Below are 16,872 nucleotides of genomic sequence, written 5' to 3'. Positions count from 1 at the left end.
TTTAAAGTTTCGAGCATTTACAAACGAAGAGCTCAGAACCATTATGTATAGGTCTCTAAAAGAAGACATTAATATCTCGCTGTGGCTAGGTCCAAGATTAAGTAAGCTCCGACAAAAATGGAAATGAAAAGCCAAGATTTACACTCAGAAGAGTAAAAGAATGAAGCTAATCATACCATTCGTAACATGCTCATAAGCTTGTTTTAACAAAAAAAATAAATAAAGAAAGAATCTAGAACTGAACCTATGTTGTGGGAAGTTGTTTTTTTTCGCATCAAGCGTGAATGTTGCACTGTTGCAAGTAGGAGTGATAGTAAGGGACATGTCTGTTCCAGTAACGTTTGTATTTCTCTATTCCAATATCCAACCACGGCTTCATGATCCCATCGTAGTGTATAACCGCGGCTTGTTCAATGTCAACCGTTTTGATGCCTAATTCGCGTCCTAACCCCATCACATGCCATCTCTTGTCCAACGGTATTGTTTGCCTATAGAAAGTCAACCACCCTATTGGTAAGCTTCCAGCTTTCCACAAAGGTCTCTTTGTTCCCTGCCAGAAAAGAAATTTTCAAAAACGACTGTTAGGTTTAGGTTGACACACATAACAGAGACGTTGCTGATTGTAACCACTCTTTCTCTAGGAATTATACTAGATTCACTTATGTTCGTTTTCTAGATACAGCCCTTTATTCTGAATATTAATCTAAGTACCAAATTCAAAATCTTTCCTCTCCAACACAGCCAAAACTAACACCCAATACTTATTACTGTTAGGACTTTTCAGATAGAATGGTGTGTAAATGAATCGAAGAACCCACATGGAAATTATTTGAAGAAGCGAATCCTAAGCAGCTATAGGTTACAGTGTTATGTGAGAAGAGTAAATGCAGTAGAGAGTATAATCTGCGTACCATGTTGAAGTATTTTATGTATGTAGAAGTCAACTTCCGTCTTCTCCATTCTTCGAGATCAACTAGATTCATCCCAAACGCCCACGTGCAAGCTTTAGGACTGAATTTCCCAGAGACCCATGCGTCTGAGAAGTTAATAAATGTGCTCATTAAGTGGAATGAAGGTTCGCCTTCTTTACAAGTCTCTACAGCACCAACCACCTTCCCTTTCATATCAATGCTCCATAGTCTACTTAGATCTCGTTGAACAACTACATCATGGTCAAAGAGTACCATCTTATTCAAACCCGGGAATATATCTGGGAGATAGAAGCGTGCGTGATTGAGGGTAGAAATGAATCTTGGGTCATTGGAGTTTTGCTTCATCAGCAACTGATCATAATCTGAAGGCAGGACATCCATATCATCAATGTTTAGGATTTGGATAGCAGCTACACTTTGGATGTTAAGCAGAAACCACATTGAGATTGCTGGGTAATTAAGTGAATCAGTCACGACATGGAATACTATTTTTTCCGGTTCCTGCAAATAGCATTAGGAACTCAGATTAACAAGTGGCTTACACAAATGAGACGATATAGTGCAAGGCAGTTGAAACATAATTAGGAAAAACAGCAGCAGATTATTGTCAATATAAAACATAAGGAGATGTGAAAACTTACCTTTGAAGAAGATATTGTAGAGTTAGCAACGACTGCAGAAGCCAGAACATTGTCAGAGAAGACAACATAATGATTGAGACTAGGATCATTGAACTTTTCCTGGTTAGGCATCTGCCTTTTTTCAGGATCCAAGGCAAAGTACTCCGACGTCAACCGCATGGAGAGGCAGTGTTGACCTTTTGGGGTGGTCCTTGCAGCAAGGTGCATTAGAAATGATGCTTGATTTTTCTGCGCCTGAACTAGTTCTTCTGTGTTATAATTCATGGCACGGAGTTTGGTAGCAATGGCAGGGCAATTGTTAAAGACACGACTAGCCTTGTATAATGTAGCTTCCAGTGGCTTCAACCTACGAAGCGCGCTGAAAGAAACAACCACACCAGAGGTTAACATAAAAGAATCTTTTAAACAGTAAGTTTGTTTTTTACCAATAAAAAGGTTGTAGTTGTTAAAGAAAGTCTATGGGTGCTATTAAGTTATACTCTCCTTTTGAATCAAGGCAGTTGTGCTTACCCCTTTGACAAATCTTTATCCTTTGTGACATCACCAACAGCCCGTTCCAGCTCTCTCATCCGAGTTCTCAACTCCTTCACAATCTGAGAGTTACTTCCAGGCGGGGCAAAATTCAGGTAGGCCTTGGCTTGTATAATTTTGTCTCTGATCTCTTTTATCTTCATATCTGTTGCTCTATCAGACTGATGAACCTTTGTGCTCTTTTCACCCTTGGATAATGGGGGCTTGAACTCCGTTTTATTAGCAAGCTGATTAACTTTTAAATTTTGATCCTGTCCACAAAACAAAACATAGGTTGATGGAACACGTAACCTGGATTTTCAGTTCACTAGATCAGCTAAGCAACATGAAGCTGTAGTGTCAATACTAGAATTGCTTCATAGCTTGAGTATTCATCAAGTTTGATGTTATCAGATACTAAATCAGTTGGATAAAAAAATACACACCTTGGAATCAGAGCTTAGTGTCGTCTGCTGTGAATCAATTAGTACCTTTGCTTCCCTGTATTTATGATTATTGCCTGAAAGCCATAAAAACAAGTACCGATAAGAAAGCTAAAGAGTTAATGGGAAAACAAAGCTAAGTTGCAAATAATGACCCCCACCAACCATCAATATTTGTAGTTTTCTCTTTCCCATCCTTAACTGAAGAATTAAACTCCTCCCCATCCTTGTAGAGAATGAGCCTTGGCCCCTTCAAGCCTTGTCCATCTTCCTAAATCACAAATTGAAACATTTTTTTTATTAAATGAATGGTCAAAAGGACATTGAGAAACCCAGTAACTTGTAACTTACATGTTCGACAGCGTTAAGCCTAAGGTCATTAGTCCTGTATCTCTGCAAAACAAATCATAGCATGACAAAGCCTAAAGAGTAAATAATAAAACAGCAAGACTAAGATCTTGACTGCATTAGCTCTATCATAAGGGAGTAACTATGAAGAGGAGAATAGCATCACCACTTACAAAGTTGGATAGTTCTTCGATAAATTCTCTCCGACCTGCCCAGATTACAAATCCGATAACGATTCACCATGAGATTCAATCAATCGAAGATCAAAGCCACTACGTAAATTCTACATACACTAAAACGTAAGGCGGAAATAGAGGAGAAGAAGCTGACCAACGGGAGTGATGGTCTTAAGACGATTCGAGACGAAAACGAGAGGAGCCAACACGGAGATCGATAGCAGGGAGAGGAAGAGAATCCTCTGCCATCGACGAATTTGATTCATCACTACGCCTAACACAAAACAAAACAAAAAAAAAAATTAACTATTCGTATCTCATCAAACGCTTTCTCCTTCTCCGGGAAGAAGAATCGGCAGAGATTTTTCTGATTGATCAACAAAGCTAAAGACGATACGATCCTCCTCAGATTATATGTGTTTTTCTTCCGATTCAAAAATTCTAGGTTTGGGGGTCGGAGGGAGTTTTTAGATTCAGAGCTTCCTTCCTTCATTCATGCATCATCGGGCGATTATGCTCTCTTTTATATATTTTTAATAATATCTATATATTTATATTTATGTACACTATACAGTATAGTATATAGGTCGAAATAATTTGTTTTTTAATTTGTTATAGGTTTTTGGATGTTCGTGTTAACATGTCATGTCACATGTTACCGTGAAGAGCGACCGATGCGGATCAGGTGCGGGCAGGCGTACATGTGATTACTAGGCTTGGGATTTTTATCCATAACCGAATACCCGAACCGAAACCGACCCGATTTTAACCGGTTCGGATCGGTTACGGTATAGTCTAATTTAACCAATGGATAATATTATAAAAATCCATGGGTTGCGGGTCGGTTCGGGTTTTTATCCGGCCAAAACGGATATCCAATTTAACCCGACTTTAATAACACGACATAGCCGTTAGGCGTGATTACCAGTCTCGATACAATCCCCAATTTCCCAAAAATATGAAATTACGAACCCTACTTTCTCCCTTTTCGATTCGTTTTCTTATAGCATTCGAAAATCGTAAAGGTCTCTTCTCTCTACAAATAAAGCAACCGGTTTTATTAGAAAGCTTCAAAGCTGGATCCATTAGCAAGCAACGATCGTCTTTTCTCTCCACCGTCTGCATCTTCGATAATCCAGTCGGAGGTAAGCAACGGTTTCTTTTTTGATTGTTTGATTCCTTTTTTGCATTATATTGATTATGATTTCTTTTGTGATTGTTTGATTCCTTTTTGCGATTGTTAATTGTTTACTTACGTATGTGTATGCAGATGGGTTCTTCTCCTACCGATCAACAAGCTGAAATGAATCATGTATTAACAGATGAAGAACTATCTGCAGATGAAGAAGTACAAACACCGGGTTCGAGAGATAAAGCTGGAGGTTCTGGTGAAGGGTCAAGAAAAAGGACGAGGTCTGATGTTTGGGAGCATCTCAGCAGGCTACCAAACAACTACGACAGATGTAAATGCCGCTATTGTAGTAAAGAGATGAGTTGTCCAACCAAGTCAGGGACCACCAATCTGAGGAAGCATCTCACTAACTGTAGGTCATTCATGGCTTGGAAGGCTGCAAATAAGTCAAAAACCCAGTCCCGGTTAGCTACAGATGCAGAAGGCAACATGAGTGTTGGTAAGGTGGATGACAGAGTGTTCAAAGATGCTACCAATGAGATGATAGTCTTAGCAGAGTTACCGTTTAACTTTGTGGAAAGCTTGGCGTGGAAACACTTCTGCAACAAAGTGCAGCTACAGCCGCCTGTTTGTAGGAAGACATGTACAACGGAGATTGCGGCAATTTATATGAAGAGGAAAGCAGAAATGAAGAAAGTTCTTGGACAGAACAAGCAAAGACTCTCTCTGACAACAGATATATGGACTGCTCCTTACACTGCGGCTAGTTACATGGTAATTACTGCTCACTTTGTTGATTCAAACTGGAAGCTGAGAAAGATGATCATAGGGTTTAAGAATGTGGATGATCACAAAGGGTCTACAATTGCGAGAGTTCTTGTGGATTGTTTAGCAGAGTGGGATATTAAAAGAGTCTTCTGCATCACAGTTGATAATGCCACAGCTAACACAACATCCATGAAGAAGTTCAAGGAAGAATTTATCAACCAAGGAGAAGATGCACTGGTTTTGAATGGTGAGTTCTTGCACATTAGGTGTGCGACACATATTATTAATCTGATTGTCAAGGAAGGGTTAAATGAGGTGGATGATAGCGTCAATTCCATTCGAAATGGTATTCAGTACGTGAGGTCTTCAACCAACAGACAGAAGTCATTCGAGTTTCGGGTTGATACGGGAAAGATGACCAGAGGAAGCCTTCCATTAGATGTCAAGACAAGATGGAACTCGACGTATCTGATGCTAGACCAAGCAATCAAATTCAGGGCAGCTTTCGAGAAGATGGAGGCTGAGGACAAACCGTACAATGACTACTTCTTGGAGCTTGAAAATGGGAAAAAGAGGATTGGACCGGCTTCCACAAGAGATTGGGAAGAAGCTGAGAGGTTGCTACACTTTCTTATCATCTTTTACAATTCAACTTTGATGCTCTCGGCGACAAAGGGGATTACGTCGCACAAGATCTACAATGAGATTGTCACCATCACGAGTAATATTTGCAAGATAAGCTCTGCACCAGGTGCTGATCACACACTACAGTTGAAGGCTTTGACGATGATGGGGAAACTAAGGAAGTATTGGGATCCATTTACGGAAGTATCTGAGCCTGAGAGTAGTAACTCTAAGAAGTGTAAGATGAATAAGATTTTGATTGTTGCCTCTGTTTTTGACCCTAGGAAGAAGATGAACTTTGCTAACCTCTGCTTTGAGAAGCTCTATGGAAAAGAAAGCATCGAGTATACTCTGCTTTCTGAATCAATTATGGATATCTTGAAGCGCTTATATGATGAGTACAGTGTTGGATACATCACAAGTGGTGGGGGATCAGGTGGTTCACAGTCTCAAGGAGGATCTTCTTCACAGCCGCAGTCGCAATGCAGTGGTGCTGCTGCAGTTCTCCAGAGTCAAATCATAGGCAACGGGATCGGGTATGAAAGAATGGATAATCTGTACGAGGAGCTTGTCGAAGAAACAGGTACACAAGATTCTAGTAATGAGTTAGAAGTGTATTTGAGAGAGAAAGTAGAGGTTACAAAAGGTGGTAATGGACTTGGAACCGAGTATGATGTTTTATCATGGTGGAGAAGAAACAGTGTGAAGTTCCCGATCCTGTCTCAGATAGCTGCTGATATTCTTGCGGTTCAAGCATCATCTGTAGCATCAGAAAGTGCATTTAGCACTAGTGGGAGAGTCTTAGACCCATATAGGAGCTGCTTGACACACTTTATGGTCGAGGTGTTGGTGTGCACGGAACAATGGTTGAAATCCGAGATTCACATAAATGAGAAGGGCATTGTTACAATAGAGCAGATGCTTTCAGATGTGGAGCAACAAGATGATCTTCTCAGAGGTATGATTCACTTCTTTTGAACTCTTTACAATAGATCTTGATGCTTGAAGTTTAGAACACTTATATGTTTTGCTTTCTTTTTCCCTAGAGTTTGAAACTGGATGCAATGTGGAATAAGGAACGGACTGTTGAGTATGGACGAGTGAGAGTGACTGTCTCATTTTCATTTTCAGTTTGATGGTTGCAAGTTGAAACTATGTTTTATTTTCTGTTTTTCATTTTCGGTTTGGTGGTTGAAACTATGTTCTACTTTCTGTTTTTCATTATAAGTTTGTGTTCTTGTTTAATTCTTCAAGTACTTTGTCTTTGACATTTAAGTTAATGAGTTTGGTTCGAAAATCAGGTTTAGTTTGGCATTGTGATATCGGGTACCAAATTGTTTCGGTTTAGATTGCGGGTACTATTTTATCCGAACCGTTAAATAACCAAATTGTTCGGATCGAATATGATTACTTTTATTGAAAAACCGATCCGACCCGAAACCGGTCGGTACCGAACCGAAACCGAACCGTAAGTCTTCCAAGTACCTATTGGATACATATTTTAAATAACCGAAATACCCATACCCGATCGGGTCCTACCCGAAACCGAACCGAATACCCAAAATCCCAGGCCTAGTGATTACTCCGTTGATGAAGCTGCAAGTAATTAATGTGATCATTTGTCTTCTTCTGGGAAATTAATCACCCAATCGTAAAAGGACCTGGTACGAAGTTTTATTTTTGTTAGTTTAGAGCATAATTATCGGGTTGCTTGAGTGGGTTGCTTAAATTAATTTTGATTAAAAAAAAATTACTTTTATCTATGGTTTCATGGCCATTTATCAAGATTCATGAGCTTATTTACCCCGAAGAAATAAACATTATTATCATACGCATGCATCCATGTAAGTTGGGGGTGCTATATGACTCAATACTAGGCATGGGCATAAAATACGGAATCCGAAATCCGAACCGAACCGAAAAAATCCGAAATGTAAAAATACCGAATGGATCTTGTAAGGTGGTACAAAAAATATATGAACCCAAGTTTTATTAACCGAATCCGGACGAGTAACCCAAAAATCCGAAGTAATGGTCAATATAAATATTTTGAAATATATATAAGTATTTCAATTATTAAATTTAATATTTTGTGGTAATATGATATATAATAATAAATATTAAAATTTTAATAAATGCTTTAAGTACACAATTAGTTATAAATAAGTATTTTATAATTTGCTCATTGAAATAAAAAATCTACTCTCTATAAGGCAATACATATTGTTTACAAATGATGTTTGTTTTCATACTTGATTTAACATTTTATTGTTATTTTATCAATTTTATGTGTGACAAATTAATTTTTATTTTATTTAGATTTTTTTCTTTATGTTTTGCTTCAAAAATTTTGTTTTTTACATCGGTTATATCCGAACCGAACCGATATAACTCGAATCCGTATGATAGATGATTACTTTATGGGTTTTAGGACGCAATACAATTTTGAGCCGAACCCAAAGTGTTATTATCCGAACCCGATCCGTACTAATAAAATTTTAGTATGGGACCTAGGAGCGTAAATCCGAAAACCCGAAAAACCCAATCCGAACGCCAACGGGTACCCGAACGCCCAGGCCTACTCAATATAGTTGTTGGCCCTAGTTAGTGTAATGATCTATTCTATTTTTTCAACAAAACGAAAACATTAAGGACAATTCTCCTAAATAGACCGTTTTTGTCACAAAAATAGACCACAAAAAAGAAAATGACCAAAATATTTCATTTAATAAATAAAAGGACCATAATACCCTAGATATATACCAAAAAATAATAATAATAATAATAAATAATAAAAAAAAGTTTTTTTAATAGTTTTAGATTATATGTTTTTAAATTCGAACTTTCTTATAAATTTTATATTTTTTTTTGAAATTTTTATAATTTTTTTTTTCTAATTTTCTTTTTGTAATTCGTAAATAGAAACTATTTTAAAATTTTTATTTTTAAATTTTAATATTTATTTTTTATTTTATAAAATTTTAAACTTCAATCTCAAATTTTCATCTTTTAACGTGTATATTTACCTCTTTAATAAATGTTATCGTAAAATATTTTCATAACGGTGTAATTCATTAATATCATAGGATCGACCCCATATGAAATTCTAAATTATATTATTCGTCAGATTTATTGAAAGGTAAACTATACTCGCTTGGAGGGCCCACAGAAAGTTCACTTTGTGATACACAACACTATTTATTAACGCCTTATGATCGCATTCTCATTAATTCATCTTCTTCCACCAACAAGTCGCAGAGCTCATAACCTAAACGCAGAGATTCTTTTGTCGAACAAACCTTTTCAAGATCTTCAACCATGGCGGCGAGTAAGCATTTTTACCTACGATTTACGTAGTGCCGTGTTGTTGGTAGATTCGAAATTGAAGATTGGGGATCGATTTCGAGATTTCGCGATTTCGATTGTTGTTAGGGTTTCGTTGATCGGAAGTGCCGTTGTTGGTGGTTTTGGGGATCGATTTCGCGATTTCGATTGTTGTTAGGGTTTCCTTGATCCTATAAGAGAAGCCTTATCATCCCTCGTGATGATACGGAGAACGAAGATGATAGTGGATCTGGATCTAATGACGACTACGATCTTGACGACTGTGCTTTTGAAGAATATCTTCACGACGACGCTTTGGATAACAATCTTGACAGCGCTTCTGAAGATTATCTTCACGATGATGGCGTTGAGATGGGACGACCTGATCAAACTCCTCCTTGTCAAGAAGCTTGCTGATCATGGCGGCGTTCAACAAGATCAAACTCCTACTCATGAAGAACCTGCACCTTCGATGAGATGACGACCCATCAGTGAAGACATGGATATGTTCCACTTATTGCACACTCACCACCCCGGACTCATGTCTAGCTTGTGTCTCCCAGAGGATGAACGTCTTCCTTTTGATCAGAAGAGTAAAGTAATAGGTGATAGGCTCGTAGCAAAGTTGGCGCTTCTTAGAGCTCAAGCTCATTCTCAAGAAGCTGGTCAGGCTCTTGCTGATCATGGCGGCGCTCAAGAACTTGGTGGAGCAGAAGGATCGTCTAATGAAGGGTGTTTAAGAGATGAGCAGAGAGAAATGATGATACCTGCAACCGAGAACGCACTGAATCATCTACCCTCGCTCAAACAATCCGGTACTGCTCGTGGTAAAGCGTATGGTCTGTCAAATGGTGTTAGACGTCTAAGGTCTCATGCATGCAAGCCTGTCTGTGCAAAGAAGGGTGAGGCACTACTCTAGTTGGTATTGATTTATATAGCTTTAGGGAATGACTCTTGCTTATATATGGAGCTGTTAAATACATTTTTGTTCATCCCTTCCTTTGTTCTGTTTCAGATGCGTGTGGTGGCAAAGGAACTTTGGGAAAACTAATCGACACTGATAGTGGAGAGGTAAACCTCTATGAACTTTCTTCTTATTAAACGAAAGTGATCATCTTGATTTTCATGACAGATTAATCACTTTGTCGCCGAAGGAGTGGATCATAATTGTATCCGTGTCATTGTTCTGGTTGATAAGTTTTATCATTTTAGATGTTTTCTCTTTGTGTTTCTTGTTGTATATTAGGAACCATTCGAGCTAGTTGGTGCAACGAGTCGAACCTCTCTTGAGGAAGTCAAGATGAAGATCGCTGCCATTTTGAAGGTGTATATGGAGACTAGAGACACAAAGGAGGCATTTCGCTGCATCCGGGAACTAGGCGTGTCGTTCTTTCATCACGACGTGGTGAAGATGGCTTTGATTACTGGCGTAAAGAGTTACACAGCAGAGCCACTTGTGTTGAATCTGCTGAAGGAAGCAGTTTCAGAAAACCTGATAAGCTCTACTCAGATGGTGAAGGGATTCTCCAGCTTAAGGGAAAGCCTCGACGATCTCGCTCTTGACATTCCTTCAGCTGAAGCAAAATTTGGTTTGCTTGTGGGAAAGCTGTCTCAGGCGGTTGGCTTGATGAAAAATTAAGCGGTTCACGAAAGAGGGTGGTGACCATCATTCATGAGTAATTCAGTTCCGATGATATACCACGAGGTAGTGATACAAACCTGAATAGGTCGTCCCATCTCAACGCCATCATCGTGAAGATAATCTTCAGAAGCGCTGTCAAGATCGTTATCCAAAGCGTCGTCGTGAAGATATTCTTCAAAAGCACCGTTGTCAAGATCGTAGTCGTCATCAGATCCAGATCCACTATCATCTTCGTTCTCCGTATCATCACGAGGGATGATAAGGCTTCTCTTCTTACCTACATAGGATCAAGGAAACCCTAATAACACAGAGATTGAAATCTCGAAATCCTTTTACACAGAGATCAAAGAAACACTAACAACGATGCGAAATCGCGAAATCGATCCCCAAAACCACCAACAACCTGAATAGAATTGTACAAATTTCTTTGTAGACGTTTTCTGCTTTAGATTCTTCTAATGTTTGACTTGCTTCATAAAGTTAGTCTTGAATCCTGATCTACTGTTTGAGGATTTCAATATTGGCGCTGCTAAAAGCTGTGTTTGTTGCTTTTTTGACTTGAAGAATATAGCTTACGGCATGAATAAAGAAATGTGATTACTCTCAAAAGTGTTTTAAGGCTATTGCACGCTCTATTTTTGTGTTCCTTTGTGTGTTTTGATTTCCAGATTCTTGAATGGCTTAGGTACTAGAACTGTGATAAGACTTTGTATTGTATTATTACTCGTAAAGTACAACAGAAGCGGAACGGCCTCTCACGAGCTACCGTACACTCTCCAAATACGTATCTCCTTACAAAGTTGATCAATCAAATGATGATCTTTACTTTACCAATAAGCTTTCCCTCCTTCTTACATTTTCTAATGATTCACTTAAATTCGTTTGTCTTTATTTTGAAGTAAATAGCTTTGTTTTGGGTTATATATTGGTTGTGACTGTATGATATCTTTAACACAAATAATTACACTGAAATTTTTATTATAAGATAGACAATCAAGTACAATTATATGTTTGTTTGTTTTTTTTTTTGGTAAAATATATATATATTTTTTTTGTTTGTTTACTCACGTACTGTTTAAGGCTTTAAGCAGAAGAAAAAAAGTTTACACTCGATATCATTCTACCCCATGGTAGAGTAAAATTATTTTTTACGTTTTCTTCTCTTTCACTTTACTGAATACTCCCATTTTTTTTTTTTGAATACTCCCATTTCAACAGAAGAAAGAAAGTGTACACCCAATATTTCAAATTTTAACCAAGTCATAGCCCGTACTCTTAGATTTCCCATGCGTTTTATTATTTACTACTATGTTTGTGTCAACGGAGATCATAAGATATTCAAAAATTAGTAAATAAATCATATTATTAAGCTTCTTCGAATATATATCGTGCATGGGCATGACGCGAAACAATCATCAAGTATTAATTATAGAATTGGTAACTTATGACTTTTGTGTACAAAAAAAGAATGAAAAAGTATCAAATCAATATAATAATCATAGTAATTTCGACATATATTTCATAATCAAATTGTGCAAAAATGTTCAATCGAATGATGAAAACGTGACATAATTTGTATTGACCACTTCTACGGAGGGACAGTATCCTCTTCTGTATATCTACTAGGATTAGATATTTTATCCGTTAAATTTGATTCGATGAATTATTCATTTTAATTTGATCCGAAAAATCAAGTTATTCGTAAGTCTTCAAAGCCAAATAAATATTAAAAAGTAAATCACTAATATTAAAAAATAAAGACGAATATTATATAATTATACAAATAGATGTATATCTCCTGTTAAATATAGAGTTTTAAATGTATAATATTATATAATTATTATTTATCATATAATTTATTAAATTTTATGTTAAAAGTTAGTATAAAAATATTGAATTAAAAAAAGAATATAACATCTTTATACAAAACTATAATTTTTCTAAAAATATTTGTTTATAAGAAAAATTATTAATTTGAAAAAATTATAAAACATATAGTTTCATTAATTTTTTAATTTATATTTTTAATTACGTAAAAGATATTTCTAAAAAATAAATTTGTATTATTTTTTTAGATTTACTTGTATTCAACAAAGTGGATGAAGTATCTATGAATATTCACAAATATCAAAAATAACTATAGTCACAACTAAGAGGAAGGCGATGAAGTGAAAGCGAGACCCGGATTACATAATTAAGGCCGGCGAAGACAAAAATCGTTGAGGAAGGCGAGACAAAACTGTTGCAATATACAATTTGTTTTGTTTTATTATATTTGACAAGTAGAATATTATGTACTATTTTCAAATTTTGATATTTGGATTTACGGTTTATATTTGGTTTTAGGGTTTAGTGATTAAAGTTTAAGGTTTAGTATTTAGAAAGTGGAAGTGAGATTGAGGTAAATATTAAAAAAAAAAATTCATGCAATCATAGACGTTTTATAATTTCATTCATATGTACTATACTATTTATTTTATTCCATTATATTTGGGTTTACGGCATATTTGGATTTATGGTTTATCTTTTGGATTTAGGGTATAGTGATTATGGTTTAGGGTTAGTGATTATGGTGTAGGGTTTATATATTAAGAATTAAGTAGTGTCTTTTATATATTTTGCCAAAAAAAAAAAAAAAACTGTTTTTTATACATTGAAACTAACGTTATCGGTAGTGTCTCCGTCGTGATTTCTTCTCCTTCTCTGTAAATTATGTTTGCATCTATAAAACTTCACATACGCCACCATTAACTCTACAAGACCAGTATATAATTGTGTGATATCGTTCAAACTCTTTGTGTGATTGAATAGTGACCACCGTTGCTTTATTTATAGCCATGTATGTAAGTGACGATGTCATTTCTTCTTTTTTCTCAGCTCACCGGTTATTTATAAATTAAAATGGTATAACCGGATGAATCTTGTGTCAAATGTTATAGATTTAGTTATGTCAAAATCAATGCTATATACTTAATTATGGTTCAGAATTTAGCTATTTGGCAAATTAACCCATATTAATAATGGTGCGTCGTTTTTTTTAGGCATGGCCACTCGGGGTCCCAATCGAGTTTCGGTTTTATCCATTAGGGTTTTGGTTTTTCGGGTTTATCAAAATCAACCCCATTCGGGTTATATAAAAGATCGGTACGGGACCGGTTCGGGTTCTATCGAGTTCGGGTGGGGTTAGTAAATCTTCAAAGAACCGGTATAACCCATTGTACTTTCGGGTTCGGGTCCCAATCGGTTCTTCGGTTTAAATATATCTGATTTGTACATATTTTGTAACTAAAACATAAATGAAATCGGTTATTCGGATTTAAAATACATGACTTGTACATATTTTAATAGCCAAAACATAAGTAAAATCGATTCAAAAATAAGTAAAAACAAGAAACGTGATCATTCAAAATCAAGCGAAAGATAAACATAGTTAGTGATAGAAAGAAAACTAGATAAATGAAATCATAAAACAAAAACTAATTTCTCATGAAATGAGAAACATTATTCAATGAAAACAAAACCAAAATCTAAACACTTCAAGCTTCAACCGCCACATTCTACCATCAACCTTCATGTGACATATAATTATTTTAGAAGTTCGATAATATCTTAAAGTATTTTGGATATATATTAAGAATTAAGATCATATTTGGTAGAAGTTCTTTTTGTGATTTTAAAGGTTTCGGTTCTATTGGATATCCATTTAGGTCCGGGTTCGGTTCGGATAATACCCATAACCCAAAATACCAAAAAACATGATCCATTCGGTATTTATGTCGGGTTCGGATCGGTTCGAATTCATTTTTATCAGATAGGGTTCGGTTCGGATTTTCGGGTTCAGTTTATTTGCCCAGCCCTAGTTTTTTTTGGGTAAAATACAAAATTTTACAAAAACAAATATCCAAAAAATGATAAGCCATATGCGAATGACCCAGTGAAATGAAAAACTTACCTTTGTGGCCTCTAATGTAAAATAGTGGACCCTTATCGTAAAAAAATATGTTTACCAAACATCGAATAAAGACTAAGAAATGGAGTAGGGTTTAGGGTTTGTTCATCAATTTTTTTTTGTGCAACCTTGTCTGATGTCTCTACATGAGCTTCATATACAATCTGGATGGACTGTATATTCATGTGGTTATCTAGAAATTAGAACCCATTAAAGAGAATAAATCAGATGCATATCTAATCTCGGAGTAAGAACACAGCGATCAAAATACGTGCGGTCAATTAGAAACTCCAAATGCATATAATATGAATGTCGTGTATTGATAAAATCTTGTAATAAGCTTAATTATTACTTATTATCGAAATTCTTATATGATTGTAGTACGAATGGAAATCCAAAGATTGTAGTACGAATGGACATACGAATGGACGTCCATGCTTATGTTTACTAAAATGAGTTGATCATATGGTTAGAAGTATATCACAATATACGTCCATGCTTATGTTTACTAAAATGAGTTGATCATATGGTTAAAAGTATATCACAATATACGAAACGATTTGACCCTCTGACCGTGTTTAACAAAAGTCTAACACACATATCAACACGCGGTGTGCAGCATATTCTAGAAGATTGTCATCTTGATTAGTAACCAGTCATGTGATTTTGCATCGTGAAGTAACCAAACTTTCTGGATACATGGTTCGATTCGCTCCTTGGCTTGTCTGGTTTTGGATTAACGCACTTTTTCTACGAACCTCTCTTCAACAATATTCCAAAAACCAAATTTACTATAACACAACCAAAAAAAAACAATACTAATGACACATTTCTCTTTAAATCCGATTTTCTCACTACAGAATAACCCTTTCGACACAATTAGATAATCAAAAGAAAGCTCACAGATTGTTCTACACAATGCAAAAAACAAAAACGAATTTCATCAAGTATATCAATAGTTACGATCAAATCAATCGAGCCTAAAAGCACAACAAACATGCCTAAAGCATCTAAAATCCACATCCACTGACATCGAAAGTCATCCATTCTGCGCCGTTGATAAATAAAGATCCAACGGTTAGCATTCAAACTTTGTAAAAAGAGTAGCGATCCGCGTAGTCATTGTTTCAACCAATCAGAAGAGAGATACGACATTGCCGTCTAACACACATCTAACTATATAAATCGAACCGTTTCCGATGAAATGATCATATCACCATTTCTCATAGTAACTTCTCATCCTCTCTGAAGCTTTACATTTACGGTTACTAGCAATCAAAATCAACTTCCCGATGACGAGTCCAGCGGTTGATCAAGAGAACATCCCTCCTATGGACGTAACCAACGCGACGGCGACGGAGCCTGCTGCGAAGGGAGGCAAGGCGAAGAAAGCTAAGGAAGTGAAGGCGAAGGCTAAGGCGAAGAAGAAGCCTGCTGCTGCGGCTGCGAAGAAGAAGTCTGTTTCGACTCATCCTACTTACGAAGAGGTAACGAGACTCAGATCTAGCTTTCGTGTTAATCGATTGTGAGATTGTGATATTGATTATACTGTTGTTGCGATTCAGATGATCAAGGATGCGATCGTATCGTTGAAGGAGAGAACTGGATCTAGCCAGTACGCGATTCAGAAGTTCATCGAGGAGAAGCACAAGGTGCTCTCGCCTTCGTTCAGGAAGCTCCTGCTTCTCAATCTCAAGAGGCTCGTTGCTTCCGAGAAGCTCGTGAAGGTTAAAGCCTCGTTTAAGATTCCGTCTGCAAAGCCGTCATCGTCTCCCAAGGCGGTTACGGAGAAGAAGAAACCTGCTGCCGCAGCGGCGAAGGGGAAGAAGGTTACCACCGCAGCAGCTGCGAAGTCGAAGGTAGCGAAGAAATCCGCGGCGGTTAAACCCAAGGCAACTGCTGCGTCCAAGAGGAAAGCGGCTGCTGCTGCGAAGCCCAAGGCTAAGGCGGCTAAAACGTCGACGGTGACATCTCCGGGGAAAAAGGCTGCTGCTGGTGCTAAGAAGAAGGCTAGTTCTAAGGTGGTTACGAAGAAGAAGACTCCAGTGAAGAAGGCTGTGAAGCCGAAGACGGTTAAGTCTCCAGCGAAGAGGGCTTCGAAGAGGGGGATGAAGTGAATCTAGGGTTTTAGTGGTACATGGTTGTAGCTTTCTCTATCTCTGGTAGTTGGGTAGTGTTTGTATAATTCCATCTTTCTTCTTTGTTTTTGCTGTGATGTTCTTGTAATCCATGGTTACTTGGACCATCCCTTAAATCATATATAATAGCTAAGTCCCTTTCAAAGCTGTTTCATTTCATCATTGGTACGATAATCAAACTCATGAGAATGGTTACGGTGCACGTTCCTAGCGATTGTTATTGTCTGCACCACAAAAGGTATATA

The 16,872-nt window shown here is 36.9% G+C and overlaps 3 protein-coding genes across 4 annotated transcripts; 2 read left to right on the top strand and 1 right to left on the bottom strand.

Annotated features, from left to right (window-relative positions):
- Positions 1–48: 48 nt before the first annotated feature.
- Positions 49–3,565, bottom strand: LOC106292476 (probable galacturonosyltransferase 6). 2 transcript variants are annotated; one of them, XM_013728071.1, is made up of 9 exons: positions 3,205–3,565; positions 3,048–3,082; positions 2,878–2,919; positions 2,692–2,797; positions 2,530–2,603; positions 2,084–2,355; positions 1,574–1,931; positions 912–1,433; positions 49–550 (listed from the first exon to the last, which is right to left on the bottom strand). In XM_013728071.1, the coding sequence occupies exons 1-9, from the start codon at positions 3,314–3,316 to the stop codon at positions 275–277; spliced, it is 1,797 nt and encodes a 598-aa protein (XP_013583525.1). In that variant the 5' UTR covers positions 3,317–3,565; the 3' UTR covers positions 49–274. The 2 variants fall into 2 exon arrangements, with proteins under 2 accessions (XP_013583525.1, XP_013583526.1); XM_013728072.1 differs by having other exon boundaries at positions 2,688–2,797; positions 3,205–3,345.
- A 5,257-nt stretch (positions 3,566–8,822) lies between these two features.
- On the top strand, positions 8,823–11,152 carry LOC106292481. Its single transcript, XM_013728078.1, has 3 exons — positions 8,823–9,800; positions 9,914–9,969; positions 10,145–11,152. Exons 1-3 carry the CDS (start codon positions 9,398–9,400, stop codon positions 10,535–10,537), a joined length of 852 nt encoding a protein of 283 aa, XP_013583532.1. The 5' UTR covers positions 8,823–9,397; the 3' UTR covers positions 10,538–11,152.
- A 4,540-nt stretch (positions 11,153–15,692) lies between these two features.
- Positions 15,693–16,781, top strand: LOC106292483 (histone H1.1). Its single transcript, XM_013728081.1, has 2 exons — positions 15,693–15,976; positions 16,055–16,781. Exons 1-2 carry the CDS (start codon positions 15,782–15,784, stop codon positions 16,604–16,606), a joined length of 747 nt encoding a protein of 248 aa, XP_013583535.1. The 5' UTR covers positions 15,693–15,781; the 3' UTR covers positions 16,607–16,781.
- The last annotated feature ends 91 nt before the right edge of the window (positions 16,782–16,872 follow it).

This window comes from Brassica oleracea, chromosome C5 (assembly GCF_000695525.1).
Source record: "Brassica oleracea var. oleracea cultivar TO1000 chromosome C5, BOL, whole genome shotgun sequence".
Lineage (NCBI taxonomy): Eukaryota > Viridiplantae > Streptophyta > Magnoliopsida > Brassicales > Brassicaceae > Brassica > Brassica oleracea.
The sequence above is the reverse complement of the archived record's forward strand: the minus strand, read 5'-3'. Positions and strand labels throughout refer to the sequence as shown.

What these genes read in the sequence shown, in the direction of transcription:
- LOC106292476 (XM_013728071.1), bottom strand. Translation starts at nt 3,316, where the DNA reads ATGAATCAAATTCGTCGATGGCAGAGGATTCTCTTCCTCTCCCTGCTA. An exon ending in GAAAACTACAAATATTGATG is followed by an intron (nt 2,604 to 2,691) that starts GTTGGTGGGGGT and finishes TATGGCTTTCAG; the next exon opens with GCAATAATCATAAATACAGG. An exon ending in GATAAAGATTTGTCAAAGGG is followed by an intron (nt 1,932 to 2,083) that starts GTAAGCACAACT and finishes TGTTTCTTTCAG; the next exon opens with CGCGCTTCGTAGGTTGAAGC.
- LOC106292481 (XM_013728078.1), top strand. Translation starts at nt 9,398, where the DNA reads ATGGATATGTTCCACTTATTGCACACTCACCACCCCGGACTCATGTCT. An exon ending in GCCTGTCTGTGCAAAGAAGG is followed by an intron (nt 9,801 to 9,913) that starts GTGAGGCACTAC and finishes GTTCTGTTTCAG; the next exon opens with ATGCGTGTGGTGGCAAAGGA. An exon ending in TCGACACTGATAGTGGAGAG is followed by an intron (nt 9,970 to 10,144) that starts GTAAACCTCTAT and finishes GTTGTATATTAG; the next exon opens with GAACCATTCGAGCTAGTTGG.
- LOC106292483 (XM_013728081.1), top strand. Translation starts at nt 15,782, where the DNA reads ATGACGAGTCCAGCGGTTGATCAAGAGAACATCCCTCCTATGGACGTA. An exon ending in CTCATCCTACTTACGAAGAG is followed by an intron (nt 15,977 to 16,054) that starts GTAACGAGACTC and finishes GTTGCGATTCAG; the next exon opens with ATGATCAAGGATGCGATCGT.